Genomic DNA, 14,398 nt, shown 5'->3' with positions numbered 1-14,398 from the left:
ACTTGCTAAAAATCAGTCATGCAAATGCTGGAGGCTATCTAACCCACGACAAGGGCAGTTCTACTGTTAGATTGGACAAGCAGGTTTATTTAAAAAGATGCAGTGTTTGCTGTCTGATCCAGCATATCGCAGACTCAGTGCTGACCTGAGAAAAAGAGTTGATGAGAAGACTTAAACTATCTGAAAAACAGTTCATTGTCACAACAGACTATCAAGAGACTCCATATAAGAGTAGCACTTGCTATCTACATCCTCACTTATTTGCTGGATGTATTCCATCTCTGTCTTCCTCTAGAGTTTTTACTCTCTACATCTCCCTCTAGTACCCTAGAAGTTATTCCCTGGTGTCTTAACAGACATCCTATCATCCTGTCCCTTCTCCTTGTCAGTGTTTTCCACATATTCCTTGCAGCACCTTCTCATTCCTTACCCTATCAGACTACCTAATTTTCAACATTCTTCTGTAACACCACATCTCAAACGCTTCAATTCTCTTATGTTCTGGATGTCCCACAGTCCATGTTTCGTTTTATACTAATAGACTTCTCCTGGCCAGGAATGCCTTTTTGGCACTGATAGTCTGCTTTTGATGTTCGCATTGCTCCATCCATCACTAGTTATTTTGCTGCCTAGGCAGCAGAATTCCCTAACTTTATCTGCTTCATGACCATAAATCCTCATGTTAATGTTCTTGCTGTTTTCATTTTTGATACTTCTTACAGCTATTGTCTTTCTTTGATTTACTCTCAGTCCATGTTCTGTACTCGTTAGACTGTTCATTCCATTCAGCAGGTCTTGTAATTCTTCTTCACTTTCACTGAGAAGAGCAGTGTCATCAGCAAATTGTATCATTGATATTCTTTCATTTCAAATTTTAATTCCACTCCTGAACCTTTCTTTTATGCCCATCATTGCTTCTTCTGTGTATAGATAGAACAGTAGTGGCAAAAGACTACATCCCTGTCTTACATCCATTTTAATCCGAGCACCTCATTCTCGTTCTTGGTCTCCCACACTTATTATTCCTTCTTGGCTCTTGAACACGTATATTACCCATCTCTCCCTATAGCTTACCCCTATTTTCCTCATAATTTTGAACATCTTGCACCATTTGACATTGTCAAATGGTTTTCCATGTCAACAAATCCGATGATGTCTTGATTTTTCTTTATTCTTCTTCCATAGCCACAGCGTAATTTGGTGTCGTATTGTAACCCCCACCAATAATAATAATAATAATAATAATAATAAATGATTTATTTGTCCATAACAACTTTTATGGTCATGGTCGGTTTATAAACATATGAATATTAATAAGAGTTTAGAAATAAAGATAAATTATACACAACAACATTAAAAATCCTTGATGATGTACAAACATTTATCAATTAGCATTTGCTGTAATTTTTTCTTAAATATGTTTTCATTTAATAATTTTATGTTATTTGGCAGTTTGTTACAAAAATGTCTTCCAACAGGAAATGGACTATGATCTGTTGTTCTTCTATTACTACATTTTATGTGGGAATCTTCTCTTTTTGTTGTATTATGATGATGGATTTCACAATTGATTATACTATGCTCTATATTTTCTTTTAAAACAATGTAGTCCTGAGGACATATGATGAATACGCTGTTAATATGTTATATGTAATGAAGTATTCTCCACAGGACTGACGTTTACTAATATTAGCTATTACCCAGATTGCTCTTTTCTGAGGTCTGGAAGTCCTATCCATGTATACCATTGGTGCTCCATCCCAAATCTTAATACCATATTATAGGTGGGAGTGTGTAATTCCAAAATAGATTTGTCTTAAGATGGGTCACACTATTATGCTAGAAAGGCATTTTAGCAGGTAGATGTTACAGGAGATTTTTTTTTAGACATGTAACTAATGTGCTGCTTCCATATAAGATGTTCATCTACTATAATACCCAGGAATTTATATTAATCAATTGTTTCAACAGGTGACTCTGGTTGAGCATCCAGCTTTCTTGATTTATAATTTAGCAGGAATTCCATCAGAATTGTTAATTTGTTTTTTGTGAGATATTCTGTGGTGAGGCTAATGGTCTCTGTATTATTGTGCACTGCTAACTGTTTTGTAGAGCCCAAACTTATGAAGGAGGTATTGGCGGCATAATTTATTTTGTTTAAATTTTGTGGAATTATTGTATCATTTTGCTGTACGCAATAAACAAAAAAAGCCCAATAATGCTTCTCTGAGGGACTCCATGGTTAAGAATTTTGTAAGACAGTTTTACTGTGCGCATGCATCCCCCACTTGCATGATACAGCTTAACACATTGTCTCCTGTCAAGCATGGTAGGCTCTTAACAAATCTAATGGCACTCCTCTGATTCCATAAGTTTCTAATTTATATAGAAGAATACAATGATTTACAGAGTGAAAAGCCTTGGACAGGTCTAAAAAGCTGCTAATAACTATGTTTCCATCATCAAGTTTATTAAATACTACTTGAAAAAATGTAGCTTGAGCTGTTATTGTAGACTTGCCCTTCCTGAAACCATGCTGACAGCTTTTTAATAGATTGTACCTGCAGAAAAATGATTCAAATTGATCATGAAGCAGCCTTTCCAACAACTTACTAAGTATTGATGTCAACAAAATAGGTGTATAATTTTGTATACCAGTAGTTATTCCCTTTCTATGCACCAGTCTAATTTCAGTGAAGTTAGGAACTGACCACTGACTGAAAGATCTGTTTATTAAATGATGTAGTGGCCTTATTAATTCATTACTGTATTCTTTCAGAAATTTGGCTGAGATGTCATCCCAGCCAATGGACGTATTTGCTTTTAAGTTGCAAATGGTTTTCAGTATTTCCAATTCTAGAACATACCTCAGGAAAAATGAATTACTGACATTATTAGGATTTAGCATGTGTGGTGGGTTGATCGCATCCTCCCTACTCATCTTTCTAATTTGCCTACGAACCGCTCACATTCTTCCATTGGGTCACTCAGCAGTTTTTCATTGCCTCTTATTATTATGTTATTGCACACGGCATTGTTGCTCCCCCTGCTTTCCTTATTTACTATACTCCATGCTGTTCAGCTAACATTACTGGAGTGCCTCATCTGTTCTGCATACATCTGTGCTTTTAATGTCTTGAGTGGTTCCCTGCACATTTTTCTACAGGCTTTGTATTTATATTGAAGGTATTGCAGTTTGGTGTCTCCAAAAAAGAATATATAAATCCTTTATATATTCCTTTACTTTTATCACATTAGGGGGAAGTTTAGGATTCTTGGAACTGTCAGTTTTCCTTAGTATTTTGACCACTGGGCATGCTTGATTAAGACAATGGGCTAATGTTGTACAAAATTTGTCCAACTTTTCATTAATATCTTTTATTTTGTATAGGCCTACCTGATGCCAGTCTATGTGTGGCAGGGTTTTCTTTAAAGTATGATAGGCTAGCTTTCTTTCATAGATAAATAGGTCCCCGTGAGATACTATTTCTTTGTCTGTATGAAGCTTAGGGCTAATGCACTATGGTCTGAAATATGGTTCTAAACAGTTCTAACTACAAGGTCTTTCTTGCTTAAGTTTGTAATAACATGGTCAATACATGTCTGAGAGTCCCATGTCATTCTTATTGGTGTTGAGTTCAGAAGGGCTTAATTATAGAACTTTAACACATAAATATATCTAAGGTAATTTATACTATTAGTTAAGAAGTCAATGTTCACATCCCCTAATATTATAATCTGTTTTGTTATGAGGTGAGATTTTATCAACAAGTTCCTCTTGATGACAAAAAATTTCTTCCATGTTACTGTTGAGGGATCTATACAGACTAGCTATTGTTAATCTAGTATTTCTTAGCTTTATTCTTATTGCAACATACCAATATATGTCAAGAGCTCCTTGTGACAATGGCTGGTATCCATCCCTGGATGTGAGTGAGTGAGCAAATCAAGCTGACAATCCCCACTGAGTACTGCTGATGTAATGGTGGCACTGTGTTATGGTGGCACTAAGTTATGTACTGAGCAGGTAGAGAATGGTATGTAGTTGGTTTTCATGGAGACATGATACAGCACTGCTCGTTGAATGAGGTTGACTCATAAATACTGAGGTAGAGCATCAGCTCTGCTTGTACTGACACTTTCTCCCCATCCATGTACAACTGGCTGTTGAAAATCCACTCTTTCCTCATGGCCTTGCCATGCAGAATGGAATGATGTCACCAGGAGGTATTCCACACAATTCTGTAAGCTGGACTGATTATTGAATAGCATTAAGAGTCATTATCTCTTCCTAAGTCAAGGAAGTCCCATGATTGTGAAACTTTTCATGAGTGCTTAAATTGTCACTTCGGCAGTTGTTATGTTTAAGTTCATTACACTGCAGAGGCTGTGGGTAAGCTCTGGTGGAGGATAGTGGAACGGGATGAGGCCTAAGCTGCTAGGAGGTGTCGCAGAGTCTGTTTATTAATTTATTACTAGCTCAAACCCTCATCTGGCTGTGGCTGGAAGTTGAGCTTCGATCCATGCATCCCATGGCAGTGAAGCACTGCAGTAGGATAGCAGGTACTGCAGTGCTAAGTGTAGACAAGGCATGGCATGGTTTTACATCACAGACAGTTCCGGTCAGTGGACAAACTGTGTCAGAGCTGATGCAGCTGGCTGACACTGCCTGCTGAGTGTAGGATGCTCAGTCATGGCTGGCCATGTCAAGTGATATGTGCAGACATCCAGGGAGTGAGGACTGAACCAGTGGCTTCCTGGTAGTGACTGGATGGCTTAGAGGGTCCCCGTTTGAACCTCAGTCCATCGGGCTGCAGTAGGCCCCCTCGGCAAGTGCTGATGTCAGGATGATGGCAGAGTGGCGACAACCTAACGGTGGTGGCATGCACCAAGACAGTTGATGACTCGATGATTCGCTGTTTTGATCCATCCCCAGGCTGCCTAGATGGCCAATATTTATTTGTGGAAAAACAGGTTTATTGTGGTGTTGCATCGACATAAGTTACATATTCTGTGTGCCAAAGTGCCCTTGGTTACACTAATCATTCAGGTACTGCCCGGCAGGTAGATGATGCTGCCTGTTGACACTGTGGCACAACACTGGGACAATGTATTGCCATAAGTTGTCTGTTTTATGACATAGAGCCGATCTACATTGTTCATGGGAAGGAGATGACAAAGCTCACATGTATGAATTCCCACAGGTGGGTGGAGATTGGTGGTGGGGTGAATTCCTTTGGTGATGCGGTCAAGTGCTTAACATTGTCACTACAAATGTTGACTATTGCCATGCTGTCCTTGTCTGTTGTATCCAATAGTCACAGTGTATAGCAAGTTCCTTCATTATTATCATTCCATGGTTCTAGGTGTGATAGGTAGAGATCATAGTGTTTGAGGGATGACCGTGTGTTAAACTTCCTTATTATACTCATGCATCTGCATGGTTCTAACAATGAGTTAAGGAAGTGTGAATAGCTGTGGGAAGATTGCACAGGCAGTCAGTTTGGCCTGTTACAGTATAACCACTGCAAGCCTTGAAGTATTAGGTCCGCAGCTATAATGCTATGACTGTAAAATGTGTTATTGCGTTTATCATAGCATTTTTCATCTAAAAACATACTCCGATTTTGCTGTCTCCTGTCCCCTCCGTGAGCAGCCTGACAATATGTACATGTTATTACACTGTAATGTGGCTTGGTAATGAATCAGGTAAACAGTAGTGCCCAGTCTTATTGACCAGAGCTTCATATATAATCATGAACAAATGGATCCACAAATGTTTCTGAGTGGTACATGATGTTTGTTAAATTCCTGTGTTCCTCTTTTATAATAGCACCACATGGTGATACACCTGTTGCTAACACTATCGGGTAACCAGGTGTGAAGTTTGTTAAAATGGGACCAACTTTGAGACAATGTATTAAGTTGTTAATTGTTGTTTCACACAAGACATCTTTCCTTTATTTGACTTTTATGTTTTAGTTTGGTTAACAGGTATACAGAGGGATGTTGATGTGGTGTAATAGTGCTTGAATGACTTCAAAGACCACAGGGGCAGCAGTTTGTCAATTGCTACCACTTTCAGTTCCGCACTTGCATTGCAATCCAACATTTTGAAGTGTTGGAAAGTGTGTTCCTAAATTTTTCAGATGCTGTCGGTGGTTAGCTCCAGAAATAATAACATCATTAAAGTAGTTATGTTAGGAAGATTTAAAAATTGTTAGTATGCTGGCTTTTATAAACTTGTGCCTCATGTAACATAAAAGAATCTGAGCAATTCATGAATAGCATGTGAGGTAGAGAAGAAAGAAAAATAACGGATACCTAGATCATTATAGTTATATTCTAGTTATTATACTTAATATATTTCTTTCTTTCTTTGCTGTCTGAGAATAAAAAGAATAAGAAGATGCATATATATGTGGACTTCAGAAAATAAGTTAGATATACTGAGGTGAGAAAAGCCGTGGGATAGTGATATGCACATATACATATGGCCACAGTATCATATACACAAGGTATAAAAGGGGAAGTGCATTGGTAGAGCTCTTATTTGTAGTCATGTGATTCATGTCAAAAGGTGTCCAATGTGATTTCATGATTGTTGCTGCACTACAGGAATTAACAGACTGTGAATATGAAGTGGTAGTTGGAGCTAGATGCATGGGACATTCCATTTTGGAAATTGTGTGGGAATTCAGTATTCTGAGACCATTAATGTCAAGAGTGTGCCAAGAATACCAAATTTCAGGCATTACCTCTCACTACGGACAATGAAGTGGGCAACAGCCTTCATTTAATGACCGAGAGCAGCGGTGCTTTCATAGAGTTGTCAGTGCTAAGAGACAAGTAACACTGCATGAAATAACTGCATAAATATATGTGGGATTAACACTGAATGTATCCGTTAGGATGGTGTGGCTAAATTTGGAATTAATGGGGCTATGGGAGCAGACAACTGACTCAATGAGTGGCTTTGCTAAACGGCATGACATCAGCTGCAGCACCTCCTGAGCTTGTGACCATTCCATATCTGTTGGACCCTAGACAATTGCGAAACTGTGGCCTAGTCAGATGAGTCGGAGTTTTATTTTATAAGACCCGATGGTAGGATTCTTGTGTGGCACAGACCTCATCAAGCCATGGACCCAAATTGCCAAGAAGACACTGTGCAAGCTGGTGGCTCCATAACAGTGTGGGCTGTGGTTACATGCAATGGACTGGATCCTCTGGTCCAACTGAACGAATCTTGACTCTAAATGGTTATATTCAGTAACATGGAGACCATTTGCAGCCATTCATGGATTTCCTGTTCCCAAACAATGGTGGAATTTTTATGGATGAAAATGCCCCTCTTCACAGTGCCACAGTTATTCGAAATTGGTTTGAAGAACAGTTTAGACAGTTTGAGCAAATGGTTTGGCCTCCCAGATCACCCAATATGAATTTCACTGAATATTTAGGGCATATAATCAAGAGGTTAGTTTTTGCACAAAATCCTGCACTGAATTATGGATGGCTGTAGAGGTAGCATGGCTCAGTATTTCTGCAGGTGACTGCTGACAATTTATTGAGTCCATGTCATGTTGAGTTGCTGCACTATGTATGGCAAAAGGTGGCCCAACATGATATTGGTAGCCCATGACTTTTGTCATTTTAGTGTATGTTGTCCCATGCCAAGGCCATTGCACAACAAGAGTGGTGCATTGTCAGAAGTGAGTATGTCTTCTGGGTTCCTTGCAGACACAATGCTCCTGCAATACTGGTAACGGGCACATCACATTGTGCTATCAAAACACTCCAAATTTGAAGGATGTGTGACATTACAGTTCTTGTGGGCAAAATGTCAAAAATGTACAGATAATCACTGTAAAAATTGTGGCAGTGTATGCACCAATTGCAATGACATGTCCATCCGTAATGAAATAGTGCCAATTGTTTGACCAAGGATGCACAGATGTGGATGATGCTGATTGGGAAGGAAGGAACATCTTGCTCTATGCAATTTCCATCTGTTTGACAAGCTGAAAGAACATCTTGGGACAAAGTTATTTTTGTAACGAATGGCCTTGTCACCAAAGAACAGATTTCTATCACTGAGAAACTGAATGACTAGTAGAACATTCTAATTATTGTTTATAGAGATTTGGTGACTATGTTGAAAAATACATGTATTTGTGTCACTTGAAAGTGTAGTGTAACATTCAATAAAAGTTACTTGGCTTACCATAATAATGTGTAATGTATTTTTGGGAAGTCTCCTTTTATAATGCATTTCACTTTAAATGGAAGAAAAGGCAGAAAAGGGCAAGGAGGAAAACATGCTTTGATTTAACAATAAGATGGAAGGTAATCCAGCATGGATTTTGCAAATAAATTATCATAATATTTACTTCGAGTGATTTAGGGAATCATAGTATAAGACTTGTGTACTTAGCATATTTACTTGTCAAAACCATGAGTAAATTTTTCATCTCTGTTGTTCTTATATATTCTTAAAGAATAAAGCAGATTTTTTTCAATGTTTTTATGTGTAGGAGTCAAAATGTAACTCAATTTTCGTACCTGGTACTGACCATTAGTCTAAATGTGTATTTTTTTCCTCTCTCTCTCCAGCTGAGCCACAATTTCTTTCTGGAAAGGAACATGTGACAACCAAAGCAGCGGAGCAGTTGCCACCAATCTGGTGCTATCAGTGTGAATCCATGGAGCCTACAGGCCCTTGTGTCAACCTTTCAATTAATGCATCCCATGACTTGGGTACAAAATGTCCGAAAGAACGTCGAATGTGCATGGTGAGATTTTTTTTCTGTGTTTGTATGGCATGTGTAATATTCAAATTGTTTATGGAGAAATTGCAACAGTGTTCAGTGCTGCTTGCAGAAATCATTAGAAACTATCGCACACATCATTAACTGTTTGTTTTGTGTGCAAGGGCAACTATACGAAAGTTTGTGTCAATGTGGGGCCCTAGACCAGGGTGTGTGGAGTATTTTTAATATTTTGGAAGATGAATGCTGACTTGTGAGTAGCCATTACAAAGTTCCAGTTAAAAACCTAGGCAATACTGACGTTTAAATCATTTTCTTGGAAGAAAAACATCCAACTATACCATATTTTTTCCTCTTCCTGAAATTGGGGGTTGTTTTTGTGGTAGTGAAACAGGCACAGTGAAATAGCATTCCTATTCATTGTGCCTGTCTGTGACTCAGTTCCTTCTCTATATGGTGAATAGCAATCTGCTGTTAAAGGAAACTTTTAGTCAGTTCCTTTCTCCCCCCAACCCTTCCCTCCTCCAATGTGCCACTGCATTGTCCTATAAACACTATGTTTCCTAATTGGTATTTCAGTGATACTTGATTGTGAAAATTCTTGTAGATGTTCAGCATATATGTTCTCATAGAAGCACAAGTCCTATTGATTTTTGTCTTCTGCTCTCATGCTTTCTTTGAGTACCTTCCTTCAGTTTTGATATTTCTTTGTAATTTATCATTCTGTCCTTTCCCTTCCTTCATCTACCTCTTTGTTATATGTTCCTGTACGTCCCATCTGCTCCTTGATTTTTTTATTCTAATCCTCATCCCATAAATTGCTCTGTAATTTGAATCCTTGCTGGCATGAGCAGTTATGCCATTCCACCCAATGTGGTCTAATTTCAGAAAAGAGTTCTCACATGAGCATAACAGATTTTGCTGAACTTTTGTGTAAACATTCATACATATTCCCAATGGACATTGGTAAAGTTTTACTTATGCCAATTTAATACTTGCAGAGATATAGCCAGTTTCTTGACCCCATGTCACAGTTATCAACATTGCACCCCTGAGTTTTCAACAATTTTTAGACATATCTCCAGCAATATTTTTTTGAAAGAAACAAACCTAGGTCATCTCGTACAACATTTTGTGCACTCTTAAGTGAAATAATAAAAGATTTCTTGACCAATTTACTTATGAATAATTTGAAACAAAGGCATTCGAAAAAATATATATGCTCGAAAAAAATGTGAAGTTTAGTATTTTACATATCCAGAAGTAATTGTGGGATCCACCTGAAACTTTGCACATAATAACTTACCAACACAAGATCATAGAATATAAAAATTATTTCTCGTATTGCTTTCCAGTAGTTTACAAATTGAGGGCAAATTTGAAGATTTTTCTAAACATCCAAAAATGGCAATTTTTGGCCAACTTTTACAAAAAAGGGCGCTCTGAAAACTCTTTTAAACCTATTTCATTAGAAAGACCATGCCCTAATCCATGTAAAAAACTGAATTGGTTTTTTTTTTTTTTTTAAGTGAAGTTTAGCAGTTTATCCCTTTGAAAGTACCTGCCAGACACACCTGTAACTTTTTGCTAATAACATACGAATACAGGGTCTTATATTATAACATTTTACTCTCCCACTGCTTTCTAGTTGTTAACAGATTCAGGACAAAAATGAAAATTTTTCAAAAAGTGCCAAAAATGGCTATGTTAGGTCCACTTTTACAAAAAAAAAAGAGTTCTGCAAACTCATTTAACCTGCTTTCATTAGAAAAACCATGTTCTAAACCACTTAGAAAATTGTCTTTGGTTTTTCTGTGAGCGTATGAGGTCCTAAAAATGAACTGCAAGGTGAAGATGAATTGAAAATGGGTACTGAAACTAAATCTGACAACTTTCATTACATTCTTTAATTGTTTATTATTCTCTGTGGAAGATAATAGCAAAAGTCCTGATGACTAGGAAATGAGCTTGAGTCAGGAAAACTGCAAATAAGTAATATTTTTCTTCTTCATCATCATCTTCTTCTTCTCTCTCTCTGTCTCTCTCTGTCCTTTTTTTTTTTTTTTTTTTTTTTACATCTGTACATTATTCTGCTCTCCAAAATTATTTTTATAAAAAATGAAATGGAGTAAGCAATCCAATAAAAAGAGTAGTTTTCTCTTCTTTTTGCTGTAATAATAATCTGAAGTAATCACATCTGAATATTGTAACTATTTGAGTTCAGTGTTATCAAAATTTCTTTCCAAACAATGTCATCATTGACACCATCTGACCAGCAGTATAGTCTTCCTTATAACATTCTACAGCAAATTAATGAAACCTGTAAACAATTCAAGTAGCTTGAAGTAAACATATGCTTAGGATCCTGAGAGGGACGTCATCTTGGTTTGGTCTCTGACACTTATAGATATAAATTATCAGCTAGGGATCCAGTCTAAAGAAACGTTTTCAGGTTTGGAAACCTATGGTAAAGAAACCCACATGTGGCTATTGTTGCAAAGCTATTAGGTGTGGATCCTATGGCAATGGGGAGGCTGGTTTTCTTACTTTAAAAGAAACCAGCAGTGGTTAAGCCACCATGGACGGTACTAAAACCTTTATACTATTTTTCATGTGCACACTAATGTTCCACATTAACCGCAAACTATGCCAACACAAAGTATGCTACACTTTAAACCAGAATTAAACCAGCACATTAGTAGCATCATACAATAAAAAGGCATACAAATAATTCTCTATAGCATGAATCCATTCCAAAAAATGTCAGAAGTTTATAACCAGTTGATTCTGTAATTATAGCAGGAAAATGGACTGAAATATATTATGATGAGTCGTGACAGAAGACACCCCTTTTTTAAAGTTTTTCAAGTTATTTGGACTTCATGTCACTTTCCAGTCATCACGAATTTAGATATTGCTTTCCCCAGAGAGTACTAAACAACTGTAGAAAATAGTAAAAGATGTCAGATTTAATTTGAGTACCAACAGAATGTGAGTCCATTTTGAATGCACCTCCATCTCATCACTGCTTTTATGGCCTTATATGCTTGCATTTGAAAACCAATTATAGTTTTTAAATGGTTTATAACATGGTCTTTCCAATGAAAATGGTTTAAAAGAGTTTGCAGAAGACTCTTTTTGTTGTAAAATAGGGCCAAAAACATTCATTTTTGGCCTTTTGTAGAAAAATTGTCAACTTTGCCCTCAGTTTGTAAACTACTGGAAATCGGTAGGAGAATGGTTCATTTCTTCATTGTTCTCCGTTTCTTCATTTGAATTCCATTCAACTTCTGTGTGATCTGACTCAAAATCACTGAAATCTGAAAATTCATTGTCTAAGTTGAAAGAATTTCTGCCTCGTTCAAGCTTCTATAACTCTTTTTTTAAAGCTTGCTCACAAGAAATATGTTTGCTCTACTGTGACAAACAGCTAATAATAATGGTTCATCTATAAATTAACAATAAAAACAAAACTCGTCAATTAGACACTCAATACATATATGTACAGTATTTAACAATCATTTTCTGAGCATTGCTGATGAATGAAATAAAAATTTAGTTTCAAGGGGAATCATATAACTCTCTGGGCAAATGCCTTTCTGAGATTGATGTCTGAAATACTCCTCTGTGATACAAACAAGGGGGAGATTGAGTCAATAATTAAATCACTGAAGACTAAGGACTCCCATGGATATGATGGAGTGCCTAGCAGAATATTAAAGTACTGTGCTGTACATGTTAGCCCTGTATTTAGTCATATTTGTAATTTTTTCTTTAGGAATCATCAGTTTCCTGAAAGATTAAAGTACTCAGTAGTAAACTCGCTTTATAAAAAGGGAGAAAGGGATAATGTAGATAATTTTAGACTTGTTATCTATGCCATCAGTGTTTGCGAAAGTTATTGAAAAGTCTGTGTATGTACGGATAATTTATCATCTTATATCACACAATTTGCGATCAAATATACAGTTCGGCTTTAGAAGCTGTTTAACAGCTGAAAATGCTATATTGTCTTTTGTCCAGAATACGGGGAGTAGCTCACAATTAGTTCACCTCTTACTTTGGCAACAGACAGAAAAAGGTCAGTATTCACAGTGTTGAGAATGGCTGTGATGTGGATTCTGAGTGGAGTATGGTCAGATGGGGTGTGGCCCAGGGATCAGTGTTGGAGTCACTCCTGTTCCTTATTTATATAAATGATATGCCCTATAGTATTATGGGTAACTCTAAAATATTTCTGTTTGCTGATGACACTAGCTTGATAGTAAAGGATGTCGTGTGCAACACTGGCTCAGTTTCAAATAGTGCAGTTCATGACATAAGTTCATGGCTTGTAGAAAATAAACTAACACTAAGTCACAGTAATACTCAGTTTTTACAGTTTCTAACACACAATTTAACAAAATCCAACGTTTTAAGTTTACAGAAAACGCATATGATTAGTGAAACTGAACAGTTCAAATTTCTAGGTGTTCAGATAGATAGTAAACTGTCATGGAAAGCCCACATTCAGGATCATGTTCAAAGACTTAATGCTGCCATTTTTACTATTTGAATGGTATCTGAAGTAAGTGATCATTCAAGACAAAAATTAGTCTACTTTGCTTATTTTCATTCCCTTATGCCATACCCCATTTTGGGGTAACTCTTCTAATTCTAAAAGGATATTTTTGACTCAGAAATGGGCAGTTCAGGCAATAAGTGGTGTAAGTTCACGAACCTCTTGTTGGCCCCTGTTCATGAGTGAGTATTTTGACATTGGGCTCTCAATATATATATTCCTTACTCTCATTTGTTGTTAACAATATTAGCTTATTCCCAAAAATAAGCAGCTTTCACTCAGTTGATACTTGGCAGAAATCAAACCTGTTTTTGGATTGAACTTCCTTAACTCTTGAGCAGAAAGGTGTGCAGTATACTGCTGCATCCATTTTCAATAAGCTACCACAAGAATTCAAAAATCTTAACAGTAATCCACGTGCTTTCAAATCGAAAGTGAAGAGTTTCCTCATGGGTCACTCCTTCTATTCTGTCGAGAAGTTCCTTGAAAAATTAAGCTGATTCTTGTTGTATTGTTGATTGCATTTACTTAAACTTATGGCTTGACATTTTATATATTAATAAACATTTTATTTTTATATGTTATTACTTTTACATTGTAATTTCATGTACTGACACATTCCACGGACCTTGGAGATTTGCTCCTCAATTTGGTCTTACAGAGTTTGACGTGTAAATAAAATAAATAAAAGAATAAGGGACCATAAAATAAAAATGTACAGACAATTTTTGTCCATGCTTGGTGGTTGTAGGGAAGACATTAGGAATTACAGCCACAGGTAGATTTTTTTTTTTTTTTTAATGTTAAGCATACAAATGTACAGAATAGTACTTTATAAGGTGAAAGACAAGTAGAAAAAGTCCCATAAACATAGAAAGACATTAGTTATGATTTTCTAATAGAAGGAAAATGTACAGGCAACTTTTGCCCTGCTTGGTGGTTGTAGGGTTAATGTAAATATTGACTTGTTCTACATCCCCTGGGGTTTCCCTTCTTACTGGGATCTGTTTAATGCAATGAATGAATGCTACACTGAGTGTCGTACACAAAGCTATTGTTTTTGCAC

General features: G+C 36.8%; 1 protein-coding gene across 1 annotated transcript in view; it reads left to right on the top strand.

Annotated features, from left to right (window-relative positions):
• The window catches only part of LOC124800968, a 34,976-nt gene that overhangs the window by 9,307 nt on the left and 11,271 nt on the right, over nt 1-14,398 (top strand). The window contains exon 3 of the mRNA XM_047263038.1: nt 8,617-8,795. Coding sequence (XP_047118994.1) covers nt 8,617-8,795 — 179 coding nt within the window. The remainder of the gene's footprint in view (nt 1-8,616; nt 8,796-14,398) is intronic.

Source organism: Schistocerca piceifrons, chromosome 1, assembly GCF_021461385.2.
Source record: "Schistocerca piceifrons isolate TAMUIC-IGC-003096 chromosome 1, iqSchPice1.1, whole genome shotgun sequence".
Lineage (NCBI taxonomy): Eukaryota > Metazoa > Arthropoda > Insecta > Orthoptera > Acrididae > Schistocerca > Schistocerca piceifrons.
This window is presented reverse-complemented; position numbering and strand designations above follow the sequence as displayed.